Here is a 17,063-nt window from a genome sequence, read left to right on the forward strand (position 1 = left end):
TCCTGAAGTTCATCTAATCCGCATCAAGTTTTCATCTCATCTCTATAACTCATCTGCATTCCTTCAGCATTCTCGTTTTAAGCCTTCTATTCTTTTCTCAATGGCTCATTCTTCTAACATTTCTCTAGATCCATCCATGAGGCATTCTGCATCTCAACCTCCTGCTCTTTCTGCAGCTACCATTGGTGCCATGTTGCAGCAAGAAAATAATAATCTGACTAATAAGTCAGATTCTGATGCTATTTATGACTTGGTGAGTCTTGGGACTCGCTACTCTTCCTCTATTGTGGCTTTTTCTCAGCGGCTACAAGCCAAAAATCACGAAGTTGAAAAGCTCAAAGAACAAATTGTTGTACTTCAACAAATTGTTCAAGAGTCTCACACAAGGGAAGGAATCATTCGGCAGAAGAATAAACAGTTGAAATCTTTATTAGATTCTTCATTCCGCTTGCCGGTTCCCATGAATAAGAATGACATGATATTGTATGAAGAGAATGAGCGTCTCAAACATGAGGCTAAGAATCTCAAATTTATGTAAAAGTATTAAAAAAATCTATCTCTATTTTTATTGACTCTGGTCTATCTTTTAAGAGATATTCATAGCATGCATCATACCTATTTCTCTTCTGATCATACATAATCTATCTTCTGGTAAAGGTTTTGTGAAAATATCTGCTAACTGATCGTGTGTGTTTGTGAACTCTAACATTATATCACCTTTTTGCACATGATCTCGAAGAAAATGATACCTTATTTCAATATGCTTAGTTCTAGAATGTTGTATTGGGTTCTTTGAAAGATTTATAGCACTTGTATTATCACATTTGATTGGAATGTGATTATACATGAGTTTAAAATCTTCAAGTTGTTGCTTCATGTAGAGAACTTGAGCACAACAACTACCCGCAGCAACATATTCTGCCTCAGCAGTAGATAGTGCAACAGAATTTTGTTTTTTACTAAACCAGGAAACTAATGCATGACCTAAGAAATGGCATGCTCCACTAGTGCTTTTTCGATCTATTTTACAGCCAGCATAATCTGCATCTGTGTAGCTGATTAGATCGAAAGATGTGTGCTTAGGGTACCATAACCCTAGGTTAATTGTACCACTAAGATATCTAAGAATGCGCTTAACTGCAATTAAATGTGATTCTTTTGGAGATGATTGAAAACGTGCACATAAGCACACACTAAACATAATATCTGGTCTACTGGCTGTTAAATATAATAAGCTACCAATCATACCTCGATATATCTTCGAGTTAACTGGCTTACCGGATTCATCTTTATCAAGTTTAGTTGATGGGCTCATTGGTGTTCCAATTTCCTTAGCATTTTCCATCCCAAACTTCTTCAGTAATTCCTTAATATATTTTGATTGATTGATGAATGTCCCACTTTTTGCTTGCTTAATTTGCAATCCGAGAAAGAATGTAAGTTCACCCATCATGCTCATCTCAAATTCTTCCTGCATAGTCTTAGCAAAAACTTGACACATATTTTCATTAGTAGCACCGAATATTATATCATCAACATAAATCTGAATCAAAAGAATATCATCATTTTCATATTTAATGAAAAGAGTTGTGTCGATTTTTCCTCTTGAAAAACCTTTTTCAATCAAGAAACCACTGAGTCTCTCGTACCAAGCTCTAGGAGCTTGTTTAAGTCCATATAGTGCTTTTGTGAGTTTGAAAACATGATTTGGGGAAATATGATTTTCAAAACCTGGAGGTTGCTCAACATATACCTCTTCATTTATAAAACCATTTAAGAAAGCACTTTTAACATCCATTTGAAAAAGTTTGAAATCTTTATAACAAGCATATGCAAGTAGCATTCGAATAGCTTCTAATCTTGCGACAGGTGCATATGTCTCATCATAATCGATTCCTTCTTCTTGATTAAAACCTTGGGCTACAAGTCGAGCCTTATTTCTAGTAATGACTCCAGACTCATCTTTCTTGTTTCTAAAAACCCATTTTGTTCCAATAATAGTATAATTTTTGGGTCTAGGAACAAGTGTCCAAACATCATTTCTTTCAAATTGATTCAACTCTTCTTGCATAGCTAGAATCCAAGATTCATCAAGAAGTGCGTCATCAATATTTTTGGGTTCAATTTGAGATAGAAAAGCAGTATGATTACAAATATTTCTAAGAGATGATCGAGTACTTACACCTTGTGAAGGTTCTCCCAAAATTTGTTCCACTGGATGATCTTTCACAAATTTCCACTGTTTGGTTGCATCTTGTATTAAATTTTGATGATCTTTCCTGATGGCTCCATGTTGAACTTCCTCTATTGCTTTCTCTTTGTTGAGATTGAGACTTTCTGTGTTATTTATACCTTCTGTTTCTTCATCAATAGATTTCTTGGAGAGTGGAGAATTAGATTCATCAAATACTACATGCATAGATTCTTGTACAGTTAAAGTCTTTTTGTTGAATACTCTATAAGCTTTACTATTAGTAGAATACCCGAGAAAAATACCTTCATCAGATTTTGCATCAAACTTGCCTAAATTATCTCTGTCATTCAAAATAAAACATTTGCATCCAAATACATGAAAGTAACCAATGTTGGGCTTTTTCTCATTCCAAAGCTCATAGGGGGTTTTATCTAATTTAGACCTTAACATAACTCTATTTATAACATAACATGCAGTACTTACCGCTTCGGCCCAAAAATAACTAGGCAAGTTGTTCTCATTGAGCATTGTTCTTGCCATCTCTTGAAGAGATCTATTTTTCCTCTCTACTACCCCATTTTGTTGAGGAGTTCGAGGAGCAGAAAAATTATGAATAAAACCGTTTTCATCACAAAATGTTTCAATATTTTTATTAACAAACTCTTTTCCCCTATCACTTCGGATACTTGAAATAGTATAGCCCTTTTCATTTTGAATTCTCTTGCATAACTTGGTAAAGGCATTATGTGCCTCATCTTTATGAGCAAGAAAGATGACCCAAGTATATCTAGAGAAATCATCAACAATAACAAATGCATAATATTTTCCTCCTAGACTTGCAACTCTATTTGGTCCAAAAAGATCCATGTGTATCAGTTGCAATGGTCTAGTAGTGGAAATATGTTTCTTAGTTTTAAAAGAAGTTTTTGTTTGTTTACCAAATTGACATGCATCACAAATTTTGTCTTTAAGAAAATATGTTTTTGGTAAACCTCTCACAAGATCATTTTTTGAAAGTTTGGAAATAAGTTCCATGTTGGCATGACCTAATCTTCTATGCCATAACCAACTAGTTTCATTTTGAGCTGACAAGCAAATAGCATCTTGTGAGGTAATTTCTTCAAAATCAATTGTATAAACATTATTGTTTCTAAAAGCAATAAAACAAATATTACAATCATGATCATTCAAAATAATGCATTTATCCATTTTAAAAGTAACTGTAAATCCTTTATCACATAATTGACTTATGCTCAAAAGATTATGTTTTAAACCTTCAACAAGTAGAACATCTTCAATTATGAGAGAAGATTCATTACCAATTTTACCTATTCCCACGATCTTCCCTTTCGAGTTGTCTCCAAATGTCACGTGTCCTTCTTCTTTAGATCTAAGATCAAAGAACTTAGTCTTGTCTCCCGTCATGTGTCTTGAACATCCACTATCTAAAAACCACTTATTTTTGCTTGTGGATGACTTCATGCATACCTATAAAAACAATTAAAATGATTTTTCTTGGTACCCAAGTTCTTTGGGTCCTTTATTTATTAGTATTAGAAGAAACAAGATTTTTAGGTACCCATATGGCCCTAATAGTCATTGTATGATTTCTTCTAATAGGACAAGTATGATAATTATGACCATTTCTATTACAAAAATTACAAATAGCATGTGACATATATGAAAAACTTGAATGATTATAATAATATCCTTTTTTGACAAAATTATTTTTATGAAAAGAATTTTGAATATTAGTCTTTGAGGTAGAATGATTATCAAAGAAATTTTTATAAGGTTTGTATTTTTGTTTTGGCATATATCCCAAACCTGCCTTGTCAAAAACACATCTTTGACTACCAAGAAGTTTTTCAAAATTTCTTTTTCCATTCGTAAAGTTTTCAACAATATTTTCTAAATCGGTTTTCTTCTTATTCAATTCAAGATTTTCATCTTTCAAAATGATACTTTCTTTTCTTAAAATTTCAATTTCGTTTGTTAAAGAAGAATTTTTCTTTTTCAAAGCAGTATACTTGATACCCAATTTTTCAAATTCCTCATAAATCTCTTCTAAAACATTTTGCAATTCTTCATATGAACGATTTTCAATATTATCAAGATTTGTTACCTCAATGTCATCTTTAGCCATAAGACAAAGATTTGCTGATTCTTCATTGCTTGCTTCACTATCTGAGCTACTTGAATCATCATCCCATGTAGCTTTCATTGCTTTCTTGCCCTTGTTTCGATCTTTCTTTAGCAGAGGACAATCTGGCTTGATATGACCAGGTTTATTGCATTTATAACAAATTAAAGTGTCGTTTTTACCTGAATCTTTCTTGGAAAACTTTTTGAAAGATTTCCTCGGAGGAGTTCTATTTTTCTTCAAGAACCTCTGAATTCTTCTTGTTATCATCGCAACTTCTTCATCTTTATCGTCATTTTCCTCATTTTCATCACTTTCACTTTCATGAGGAACAGCTTTAAGTGCTAAGCTCTTCTTTGGCTTTCCTTCTTCTTCTCCTCTTTTCAATGTGTACTCATGGGTGATAAGTGACCCAATGAGTTCATTGACTTCGAGCTTCTTGAGGTCTCTAGCTTCAAGAATCGCTGTAATTTTTGATTCCCAACGTTTTGGTAAAGAGTTGAGAATTTTTCTTACTATCTCCACCTTGGAATAAACTTTGCCAAGAGCTGTCAAGCTGTTTATGATGTTAGTAAAACGAGTGTGCATACTAGAAATAGATTCATCATCATTCATCTTAAACATTTCATACTCATGAGTAAGAATATAAATTTTTGATTCCTTGACTTGCGAAGTTCCTTCATAAGTTACTTCCAAGTTATCCCAAATTTCCTTTGCCGTAGCGCAATTCATTATTCTATTAAACTCATTTCCATTAAGAGCATTATATAATAAATTCATAGCAGTTAAATTTAAAGTATAAAGTCTATCGTCTTCACGATCAAACTCTTCTTCTTCCTTTTTGACCTTTACTCCACCAACCACTTTTGTTGGAATATAAGGTCCATTTACAATACATTTCCATATTTCTCTACCTTGAGCTTGAAGAAATATTCTCATTCTAACTTTCCAGAATGAGTAATTATCTCCACAAAAGAGTGGAGGCCGACTACTAGATTGACCTTCACCAAATGAAGCTGCAATGTTAGCCATAAGATCTTAATTCAAAAGATAGTTAATCTTATAATAGAGCTCTTAGCTCTGATACCAATTGTTGCCCAGATGACTAACACAAGAGGGGGGGTGAATTGAGTTGTATTAAAAAAAATAACAATTATAAATCAAATATATAATATAAAATATAAACAAAATATGAAATAACAATAAATATAAAGAGTAAGGGTAAGAGAGAAGCAAACTCAGTATGTTAACGAGGTTCGGCCCCACTGCCTACGTCCTCGCCTCAAGCTACCCCTTGAGGATTCCCAAATTCACTATTCAACCTCCTTCAGGTGGAGATAGAAACCTATTACACCTTTGAACAACACCGCTACAAAGGATCCGTGTAGAACACCCTCTACACTTGCAATCACCTTACACGTGGTGATTCAACTATTCCCCGTGTAGAATACTTTCTACACACACAAGGGTTATACACACCCTTTTTCTGATACAAAAGTTGATAGTGGGTAGGTTATCAGAAAACACTCCTCAACGAGTGAAATAAGAACAATACAGCGCAAGCTATATCTCTCAAAATGAACAAGGATTAAGGCTCAATGTTTAGAGAAGAGAGAATGAAAGCTTTGAATGAATGTTGTATGCTCTTGGTGTTGTGAATGTGAAGCTCTCAAATGATCTATTTATAGGCATATGAGACTTCATATTCAAATTTAAAAAGATTCACATGTCAAAGACAACATCATTCACTTTTTCAAAAAAATTCAAATAAAAGGTTCTTCTTTTTCAATTGTCAAAGACAACATCATTCACTTTTTCAAAGAATTCAAATAAAAAGTTCTTCTTTTTCAATTGTCAAAGACAACATCATTCACTTTTTCAAAAAAATCAAACCTAATCTTTTACTTTTGGCATATGACAAAATGAGCACACTTTCATTTTCAAAAAATTCAAACCTAATCTTTTACTTTTTGTATAAGTCTAAAAAAGCATCAATCACTTTTGAAAATATTCAAATAAAACATGCACATGTGAAAGATGACAATCAATCATCTTTAATATTTTCAAAGTTCAACCCTTTAATCAAGGCATGCACATGCAAAAGATGACAATCAATCATCTTTCAAAATTTTCAAATTTAATTTTCAAAAATATTCATGCACATGTGGAAAATGTATTTTAATGCTTTATGATAAAATATTAATTTTGAGCATTAATCCTAATTTCGAATTTTGAAGAGATTTACAACATTACTCTATAATTTTAATGTGAACTTGTTCCCTTCTTGCTCATGCTTGTTTCCTTGATGTGCTTGACTCCATTGTGTAGACAACTTGAGTTTGAGACTTCTTTATTCTTTGAATTCATTTGTTATCATCAAAATCCATGTGTAGATTTATAATCACATGAAACTTGAAACCTTGAGTTCAACAACCATGCATGGAAGACGTGCGTCTTGATCCATGGAAATTAATGTCTGATCAGCTGGTATCTAGAGATACTAATTCTATTGGTGATTTTATATTTGGGGCCCAGTTATAATGATCAGTCTTGATAGCTAGCTACATACTCAGCATTTTTCATTTAAATGCATGGCGTTCACTGAGAAAACCAATAGTTAACCAAGAATAAATTATGGAAATTAGAAGCTAATGAAAATTTTTCTATGCTAATGAAAAAAACCGATGCTAGAAAAGTTCACGATTCAGTATCATCATGGCCGAATGAAGTATTTTATTACAATTTGGTTTAAAAGTAAATTAAGTACTGATCAGTACTACTTCTCATGTTATGCACATGCATTTTCAATTCAACTAAAAGAGATGGATGAAAGATCAAATTAAACCTATAGCACCTTCCTCAGGAGTCAGTAGTGTCAAAGGAACCGAGCCAGTGTCTCTCTTTGGTGTAGGCCAGGGTTCCGAATCTCGGCTGTATACCTTCCCCATTTATGGCCTTGGCCGAACACCAAGGTATTTGCTAGGTTGCAGGGTGCTTCTTCTTCTTGGGTTTTAGTAAAGCAATGGAGTGAGATTTTCCATTGATTTTTCTGTTGAGAACTTCAACTAGCTAGCTGGTGGTAGATATCTAGTCTTTGGAGGCTCGCCATGTGGGTTTCACGCATGCATGGTAACTATACCCGCATGAAGTCCACTAGTATGGTCAAGTGGGTTAGGTTAGATTCATAGCCAGCGACAATGTAAGCAATACGCGTAAAACCTATATTTGGTTCTCTAAAGCTTGTTTGCTCTGTTTCCATTCCTTATTTTCCTCGCAAATGACACATGAATTAGCATCAGAAAAATGCGTAAATCAATTCATGCACGATACACATACAACCGTTTTTACAGTCAAATTTTAAATTGAGATTCTTTCTATAAACGATGTAACTTTTATAATTTATTTCACAAAAATGCTCATAATTTAAAACAGCATTGCATGAAGGATTGAAAAAAATACTAGTACGTGTATCATTTTCCAAAGGGGAATTAAAGGTAAGATGTTAAAATCAATTAACTTCATACGACTTGAATTCATTTCCAGAGAAATAGAAAGAATAGAATGTACAAGAAACGCAGGCTCTTCATTTCTAATCAAAATTAATATAAATGGGAAATACTCCATTGAAAAAATAAAAAAGATTACAGGTCTATACAGCTGATAGCGTTGTTTTTCTGATCATAACACAGGTGTTGAAGTTGCACTATTAAGTCAGCTTTCTCCAAATAGATCCCTTGGAGGCTGATAAGCACTTCACCTTCGGGAAAACAAAACCTGCCTTTGGGGGGTTACCATCAACAAGGGAATTCTCGTATATCTCTTTGCACTCTTGCACTACCTGTTTGACACGCAAAGCAGACAATATCAAACCTGCAGAGGACAGATTCCAAGCCTCTTCCTACCAAGCAATGACATTACAGACAGCTAAATGAAATAAAAACAAATGACATCGAATTTTGTTTCTCGTCTTGCAGAATAAGAAAATGTTTTCGTCTTATACTAGTGGTCGAAGGAGACTGTCCCTAAACAGTCCCCAAAGTTACATGTTCAAAATTAGATAAAAATTAAAACACGAAATATTCCGCAACAGTTTATACACACAAATAAGCCAACTTTGTCCTTACAGCAAGAGCAGCTACACATTTCATTAGCTAGTCAATTGCAACATTTACTACTTAAACCCCTTCTGTAAAACACTCTCAAGTGATTATTTCCCATGGGCATCATTATACACCCCAAGGAAATTCGAGACTATTCATATTTTAGTGTCCAATAAATAGTACATCTCTGAGCTCAGGAAAATAATTATAAATTACCTCCTTTGCGTCCTTCCTTGGTATGCCTTCTCGTAATCCAACAAGCTTCTCAACAACCTCAGGCTGTAAGAGGGAAAGATCAAGACTTTTTAACAGAAAAACCCAAAGCAGAAACCTTCAGATACTTTAGGGCCAGATTTCTACTATATTAAACTCCATGGAAGAAGTAGCATAAACCAACAACAAAGCGTTTTGAATGCCGACTTAATGCTACTCTTAAAAGAAGGTTTCTTTGGGAGTTTGAGAAGCAAGATTGTGGTGCAAAATAACTCAAGAATTTCATTGACAGAAGAAATTACCGGGCAGTCAGGTTGATGCTCGAGAATATTTGTGTATATGAGCGTGAAGGTATCCAGACTCTCTGCCGAAGCAAGTTCTCTTAAATCACTCAATATCCTGACTCTGTTTTCCACTTTCTGCAACCGAGTCAGGAAGATGGTGATAAAAATTAATAGATACAACAAACCAATGATAAAATGGTTAACATCTCGATGATAGGGATTTCTTTCAAATGAAATACTTCATGTGGAGGAAAAAAAAAGACATTGTACGAAATATAAACAGCACTCACAGAAACACTTATATATTCCCTAAAAAAGTCCATGAGAACCTCTTCATCTAGCCTCATCCGCTCTATGGTCTCTTCCTTGATGTAGTTCCTCTACAGTCACAAGCATCAATCATTAAGGACCATCATGTCATGGCAATCAAAATAACAATATAAATACAGGAGAATACATTCAATTGAACTTCCCAAAAAAATCATGGTTAGCTTTAATGCAGAATAAAAACCTGTAATAGAAGATGATCAACATAAACAATTACTGTTTCCTCCAGGCAAGCTTCAACAAATTTCCTAAAAGATCTTTCTTCAATGTACCTTAAATTCAGAAAATAACAATCCAATCATAACTATTCTAAATTTTACGAGACAAAGAAGTAACAGAAGCATCATTGTACCAAAGTATAAAACTTAAAGAGCGAGAGAATCAAGTGTTTTTCAACACCAAGTTTTGCTCTAACTAAGGCAGTGCCCCAAAATTAGTGATAACTAAAGAAGTCTTGGTTCAAATTAATGAATAGTTTTTGGTGTAAACTGAAACAAAACGATCATTTAGAAGGAAGCTCAATCACAAGCATGTGGAATTAACATGTACTAGAAGTTATATCTTGGAAGTGTAAGGAACCAGTCCTTAAGAATCTCTTGAATTTAATTGCAACATGTGTCAGCGTTAAATTAAAGGGCAGAGGAGAAGATCAGGACATGCACCAACCATAAGGTCTATACCCTTGTTTTCTTTTTTGATTGGTAAACAACATCTTATTGATCATAAGAATAGGCAAGAGCCTAAGTATACGGGGCTATCCCCTTGTAAAATGTGAACTGCCACTCCTTCTAAATTCGGACAGGAAAACAGGGAAGAAGTAAATACAATAAGAGGTTTTGGGGCAGTAGGGCTGGGGGTGGAGGGGTGGAGGGATTAATATTTTCCCCTAACAAATAAACAAGATGGGCGATAGTGGCCTACAGTCAAGAGAATTTATGTGAATACATATTTGACCAACATAATGGATCAAATCGAGAAATGAGAGACATGTCATCCTACGTTTTAGATAGCCAGTCCTGAAATTAAATTTTGCATATCAAGCAATGTAATCAGCACTTATTACCTGCATGCTTTTACCTTCTTTTTGACCCCCAAAATAAGGCATATCCTTAAAAGTAGAAGATCCAATCATGTATCCTATTAATCTTAGCAAGTCCCGTATTGGTACATAAATCATGCTCTAGTTTTGAGGTATAGAAAAAAACTATCAATACAAACTCAGATAAAATCATAAAATCAAGGATATCAAATGGTTGTAAGGTGGAAGGGCCACACTAAAGGCTGTAAATCATGTCCATGCTAATACAATACTTTTAATAGGAAAAAAATAAAGGCAAACCATTGATAATTCAAGTCAAATCCTTGCTTTATGCATCGAATCAACAAAAGCATGTTGTGCTGAAACCTTAGGACTGAAAAAATAAAAAGGTCGCTGGGGGCAAGGAAAAAGAAAGCTCACATCTTCACATCCGTAAAATAATCACCGAATGTTGCAACCAGGTACTCAGTAACCTGTCCTTCACACCACTCTGGAATTTACAAAAGGAAAAAACCCAACTCAGATGCAAAAAGAGGGTTTCAAGAGATGGTAAGAATTTTGATTAAGCTGTTCTCCAACTAAAACACATTAATTATTAACAGGTGAAAAAATATTGCATCAGAATATCATGACTGCATGATTCCATATCCCTAGTAGATTACATTTCAAGCAATTTGCATCAAGTTAGTCCCGGGATCTTTTGCAGCTACAGCGTCAAAATTTTTCAAGCTATTGAAAGCGTAGCAAATACAGAAATAATATAAGGAACAATCTCTTACCTTTTAGATATAGCTTTATGAGTAGCTCCTGCACTCCTGGGTCCTCAAATATCACACGAACAGTTTGATGCACAGACTCCTACCATCAGTGTAGAATATAAACATGATAATTTGATTCAACATGTTATATCCATCAATATTTATTATGTATGATAAAACATTATAAATTGATGTAAGCAATCTTCTCATAACACTACAATCAAGAACCCATCTTCTCATTTCAATTTAATCAAAATCAATGTCGTGGATTGTTCTGAGCCTATCAAAAAATTCTTCTATGATTAGTGTTATATATTAAAAAAGAATAAAAAAATAAATAAGTATTCTTCTAACGTCATAAGGCAAAGCCCGAGTACAAGAAGATTAAATAAAGATTTACTTGTGTATTTTGTAACAATAATCAAAATATTTATAGTGGCTAGATCTATTTTTCACAAAAATGTAAGCCAGCCTGCTAGTAGCCTCTAGGGGGGGGCTCATTGCCACCTCTGAAACAAATAAACTCAGCAAACCTTTAACCCAACTAGGTAGAATATATTTTACGGATTCTTTTTCACATAATGGGTGTCTGAAACATGAATCATCTTACCCTATATAGAATCATACTTTTTCTTACCCCTAGTCGTCATAACCCTCTTTCCTACCATACCCTCTTTACCACATTACCCATGTTTTTAAGACTCCTCTCTACATTTTTTCAGTAATTCAACTTGCAATTAAACCAATCTTCGTAAAACATATATTGATTTCTGTTGTACATGATGAAACCATCTTGAATGACTCCATGTTTTTCTCAATATGGGCTATGCTGAATTTTACTTGAGTGCCTTCTGGTGTTATCTTTTCCAGTATCTCTACTCATCTATCTTAACATTCTCCTTTCGGCTACACCGTGAACATGGTGTAATTTAAAGATGCAACTTTATATGGAGGTTCTTTGAAGATAACAAATTCTGGTTAAGTATATTAAATTCATCAAAAATATGTACAGAGAGCAAAATCTAATGTTGGACTGTTGAAGAAATGTCAAGCTGACTTCCCAATTACAATAGCATAACGTCTAAGATATTTCAATTGGTGGGTATAGATAAACTTCACAAATTTAAGTTGAGGTCCCTTGGGCAACCCAGCAACTTGTCAAGAAAATGGGTTAAGTGAAAATGATGTCCCAATGGTTGTGTGATAACACTAAAAAAGGATAGGATTCCATGACAGCATGCAAGCCACCAAGTACAATCCACATGGAAGCTTTAAATAGGGAATGCAACTGGATCATGTTGCAATAGAATAGTGAACAGCATGTATTCCATGCAAAACCTTCAAATTTGATCATACCTTTGCAACCTCTAGGAAGCCCTTGCAAGTGTCTTCAAAATTAACCTATAATTGAAATAGGAGAAAAATTTTAAGAAAGAAAAAGGATAGGCATATATTTTAAAAATTCCAGTATATAAACTTCGAGCCTATACAAAATGATAAGAAAGGAGAAAAAGATAGCAAATGGGATGATAAAGATCACACCAACAGGAGCTAGAATCAAAATACAAAAATAACAGCATGACAGAAATATACACATGATCTACACATTAACAAAAGCTACCACGTGTAGTTTATTAAAGAATCTAAGTACATGTGCTTTGTGGTGGGCCTCAAGATAGGAAGAGTTATGCTTATAGGTTAACCATGGTGAGCAAACCTTTAGGGTTTGTTGAATATATTATGGTCTAAGAAGATAGGAAATAAAGGCAACAGAAGCTATTTCTTTGAGAAAGCCGGTTGCACGAATTTGCTGTGAGTGGCCATTCGAAGAGTATTGGGTCTGATTTTGGAAAACTATCTCTGAAACTCTTTAGGTCTTTGGGTTCCAAAGCATATAAGAGAAGTGATACCATTTGGGTTTGTAAAGAAAGAATAAAAAGACAGAAGGCATTATGAATGCACTTTGGCTGGTGTTGCAGTAGTTGTAATTTCCCACAATTACCCAGTCTTGTGCCAGCGAGGCATTGAATGATGACTAAAATTGGGGAAATAATAGATTTTAGGAAACATAGGAGTCAAAAAAAAAAAATGTTGAAGGATGAGATTCACAAATCAGAAGAGTTGGAAGAGTTTTTTTCTTCCAAGTATGAAAGACAATTTTATTACTACAAATGAAATAGGAAGTATGAAAGACAATTTTATTACCACAAATGATATAGGTGAAGCCCATGAACAACGGAAGTATACAAAAAAGAAGACCTAAATACATTCTAAGAAGCAGAAAATGACAATAGAAAATCATGAGCCGAGACTCTATTTATCACTAAAGCAGAAAACCAAAGCAATAAAGAGTGCACAAAAAAGTTCCAAATTTTCTCCAAAGTAGCTACTTATCTTTGAAACACCGCTCATTTCTTTCTATCCAAATAGACCACATAAGATACAAAGGAACCATCTTCCAAACTGCATCCACTTGAGCACAACCATGAAGCCCATTCCAACAAGCAAGAAGAACAACCACTCTCAAAGGCATCACCCAAGCCAAACCTGTTCTACAAAAAATTGCATCCCAAATTGCCCTTGCTACCTCACTAAATGATCTACATATTCCCCATGCTTCTTACACATTGCATAAAAAATAAGACCACACTTCCTCAAATTGTCCATCGTCAAGATTTTCCCAAGAGAGGCAGTCCATATGAAAAAAGCAACTTTGGAAGGCACATGAGACCTCCAAATACACTTCCAAGGAAAAAGGAGGACCATTCTGATATGTCAACAGCTTATAATATGATCAAACTGTAAAATTTTCACTCCCCTTGGACTTGCACATCTATCCCCATCATTACCACCAAGCCTCAAAGAGTATAAAAAGCTGAAACTTCATCAACTTCCCAATCCTGAACAGCTCTAGTAAAACATACATCCCACTGAGACGAGCCATTAGAACGAACTAGAAGATCAGATACAGATGCATATCGATCAGAAACCAGACGAAAAATGGCTGGAAACTCCCTATAGAGGGCCCGATCACCACACCAAATTTCAAACCGGAAACAGATCCTAGATCCCTCTCCAACAGCATAACTAACATGACTTACAAACCTCTCCCAGTCATTTCTAATGAACTTCCAAAGACCTACACAGTATGCTCCCCTTACCCCATTAGAACGCCAACCCCCAAACACTTCCATATTTCTGATCAATAACCTCCCTCCAAAGCGACTCCCCAACCTCCATTCAAAATAGGATAACAAACTTTACTCCAACTAACCAGATGGAATTTAGCTTCCTCTTTCAGTCCACCCCATCAGAAAGCACGAAATAACTTCTCAATCAGGTTGGCCACCCCTGCAGGCAATGGAAATAAAGATCGAAAGTAAGTGGGAAGATTGGAAAGGGTGCTCCTGATTAAAGTAATCCTGCCCCCTTTAGATAAATACAACAGCTTCCAACCAGCCAACCTTTTCTCAAATTTCTCAACAACCCCATCCCATATATCACTAGCCTTAAAAGGCGCCCCCAATGGGAGGCCTAAATATTTCATTGGCAAAGAAGCAACTTTACAACCCAAAAAACTAGACAAACTCTTAATGTTGCGTACCACCCCCATTGGAACCATATCAGACTTTCCAAGATTCACCTCAAGGCCTGAGACAGCTTTAAAACATAATAACACTGTGTTAATGCTTGAATCTGACCACAATCCGCATTGCAAAAAAATAAGAGCATCATTGCGAAGAGAAGATGAGAAAGTGTGACAGACCCATTATTAGCATTACCCACCGAAAAACTGGAAAGAAATACATTTGATGGCTGTAAGATAAAAGGATCCAAATGATAGATGAAATGTTGCAGGGTAATGACTTGTTTGCTCTAAAATTGTTGGAAAGTTTCCAAAAATCTGCCTAGTCAACTCTGCTGTATTCTAGGAGATATTGGCTGTAAATGTGTGAATATTCTAGGAGATTTAGTTTCCTTAGAAGTTAGCATTTAATTTATTCTTTCCTTTTCCTTCTGCTGTAATCTATTTATACTGCCTTGTACCTGTGTTACGAATTCAATGAGAATTATTCCTACAAATTATTCTCTCAATCTAGATGGTATCAAGAGCAAGGTTCCGTTTCTGATTCATGTAAAAACCCTACTCCCTCTTCTGTTGCTGTCAAGCCTTTTACCATGGCTGATACTTCAAACAAGGCCAAATTAAAAAACAAACCAGAACTAAAACCTACCCATTCTGAACCATACTCTGTCCAAATTACAAACATATGACTGAATGGGGTTAACTTCCTACGAGGGTCACAATCAGTCAGGATGTATATTCGAGGGAGAGGGAAGATAGGGTACTTGACTGGTGAAACCAAGGAGCCTGAGAAAACAGACTCATCCTATGCTGTATGGGATGCAGAAAATTCCATGGTGATGGCGTGGCTTGTGAATGCTATGGATGAAGAAATTAGTGCCAACTACATGTCCTATTCGACTACAAAGGAGCTCTGGGACAATGTTAGTCAGATTTAGTCTGACCTTGGAAATTATTCTCAGATATACGAATTGCAGCAGAAAATCAGCAATACTCACCAAGGAGAAGGCAGTGTGACCAGGTATTTCAATGTTCTTAAGGGACTTTGGCAAGATTTAGACTTATTTAATGATTAAGAATGGAAAAATTCTAATGATTGCAATCATAATAAGAAGATGGGGGAGAATGCCAGAATTTTTAAATTCTTGGCTGGACTTAATAATGAATTTGATGAAGTTGGGGGAAGGATTCTAGGGAGACAGCCATTACCTCCACTTGGAGAGTGGTATTTTCGGAGGTGCGAAGAGAAGATTGTTGTTGGATTGTCATGATGAAAAAAAAGGAGGATGAAACTGTGGAGAACTCTACATTAGTTGCTGCCAACCCTGCTCCTTATTGTGCTACTAGCACAAATTTGTCCACTGCCAATATTTCTGCACAGCGGTCCTATTCTAACCAAAGGGGGTATGAAGATAAGTCTCGGGTATGGTGTGATTATTGCAATAAACCACACCACACTAGAGAGACTTGCTGGAGACTCCATGGAAAGCCTGCAAATTGGAAGAGCAGCAAATCTGGAACCTCTGGCAGCAACTATATAGCCCCTAGAGCCAATGAAGCAAAGGCTAATTTCCTAAGTGTTGAGCAGGTGGATCATCTTCTTCAATTGCTGAAATCCACTCCTACATCCAGTCCTCCTACTGGTTCCTTGGCCCAAACAGGTAATACAGTACCTACTCCTGTGGCTTAACTCTTGCACCATGGATTATTGATTCTGGTACATCTGACCATATGACCAGTAATTCACAATTTTTTCAATCTTATTACCCTTGTCCTGGTAATAAAAAAAGCCAGAATTGCAGATGGAAGTTTCTCATCCATTGCAGGAACAGGTTCTGTCCAAATCTCTGAGAAAATTGAACTAAAATCTGTCTTTCATGTTCCTAAACTTGCTTGTAACTTGTTGTCTGTTAGTAAACTCTCACAGGATTCTAACTGTCGTGTCATATTTGTGAATTTCAGGACCAACTCTCAGGGAGGATGATTGGCAGTGCTAGGATGATTGATGGACTCTGTTATTTTGATGAGACCCTATTCAACATTAAACAAGCTCAGGGTTTGAGTAGTGGTAGTGCAAGTTCTATGCCTGTACAAGAACAAATAATGCTTTGGCATCTTAGACTTGGACATCCTAGTTTTCTCTATCTAAAACATTTGTTTCCCAGCTTATTTAAAATTGTCGATTGCAACTCTCTTCATTGTGATACTTGTCATCTATCCAAGAGTCATCGGAACACTTATCAATCAAAAGGTTATCGTGCTTCAAAACCTTTTTATTTAATTCACAGTGATGTTTGGGGTCTCTCAAAAATCACCACTGCATCTGGAAAAAAATGGTTTGTGACATTTATTGACAATCATACACGGTTGTGTTGGGTGTATTTGATGAGTGATAAATCTGAAGTTGAAAAATTATTCA

At 35.3% G+C, this 17,063-nt stretch overlaps 1 protein-coding gene across 2 annotated transcripts in view; it reads right to left on the minus strand.

The window, feature by feature from the left end:
* Positions 1 to 7,901: 7,901 nt before the first annotated feature.
* Positions 7,902 to 17,063, minus strand: part of LOC122296235 (exocyst complex component SEC6) — a 37,383-nt gene continuing 28,221 nt past the window's right edge. For both annotated transcript variants that reach the window (XM_043105776.1, XM_043105777.1), the window contains 8 exons: positions 12,415 to 12,459; positions 11,080 to 11,158; positions 10,721 to 10,790; positions 9,446 to 9,533; positions 9,225 to 9,314; positions 8,953 to 9,069; positions 8,654 to 8,716; positions 7,902 to 8,175 (listed from right to left, as the gene is read on the minus strand). In XM_043105776.1, the coding sequence (XP_042961710.1) occupies positions 8,044 to 8,175; positions 8,654 to 8,716; positions 8,953 to 9,069; positions 9,225 to 9,314; positions 9,446 to 9,533; positions 10,721 to 10,790; positions 11,080 to 11,158; positions 12,415 to 12,459 (684 nt within the window). In that variant the 3' untranslated portion in view covers positions 7,902 to 8,043. The remainder of the gene's footprint in view (positions 8,176 to 8,653; positions 8,717 to 8,952; positions 9,070 to 9,224; positions 9,315 to 9,445; positions 9,534 to 10,720; positions 10,791 to 11,079; positions 11,159 to 12,414; positions 12,460 to 17,063) is intronic.

The sequence above is a fragment of the Carya illinoinensis genome, chromosome 15 (genome assembly GCF_018687715.1).
Source record: "Carya illinoinensis cultivar Pawnee chromosome 15, C.illinoinensisPawnee_v1, whole genome shotgun sequence".
Classification (NCBI taxonomy): domain Eukaryota; kingdom Viridiplantae; phylum Streptophyta; class Magnoliopsida; order Fagales; family Juglandaceae; genus Carya; species Carya illinoinensis.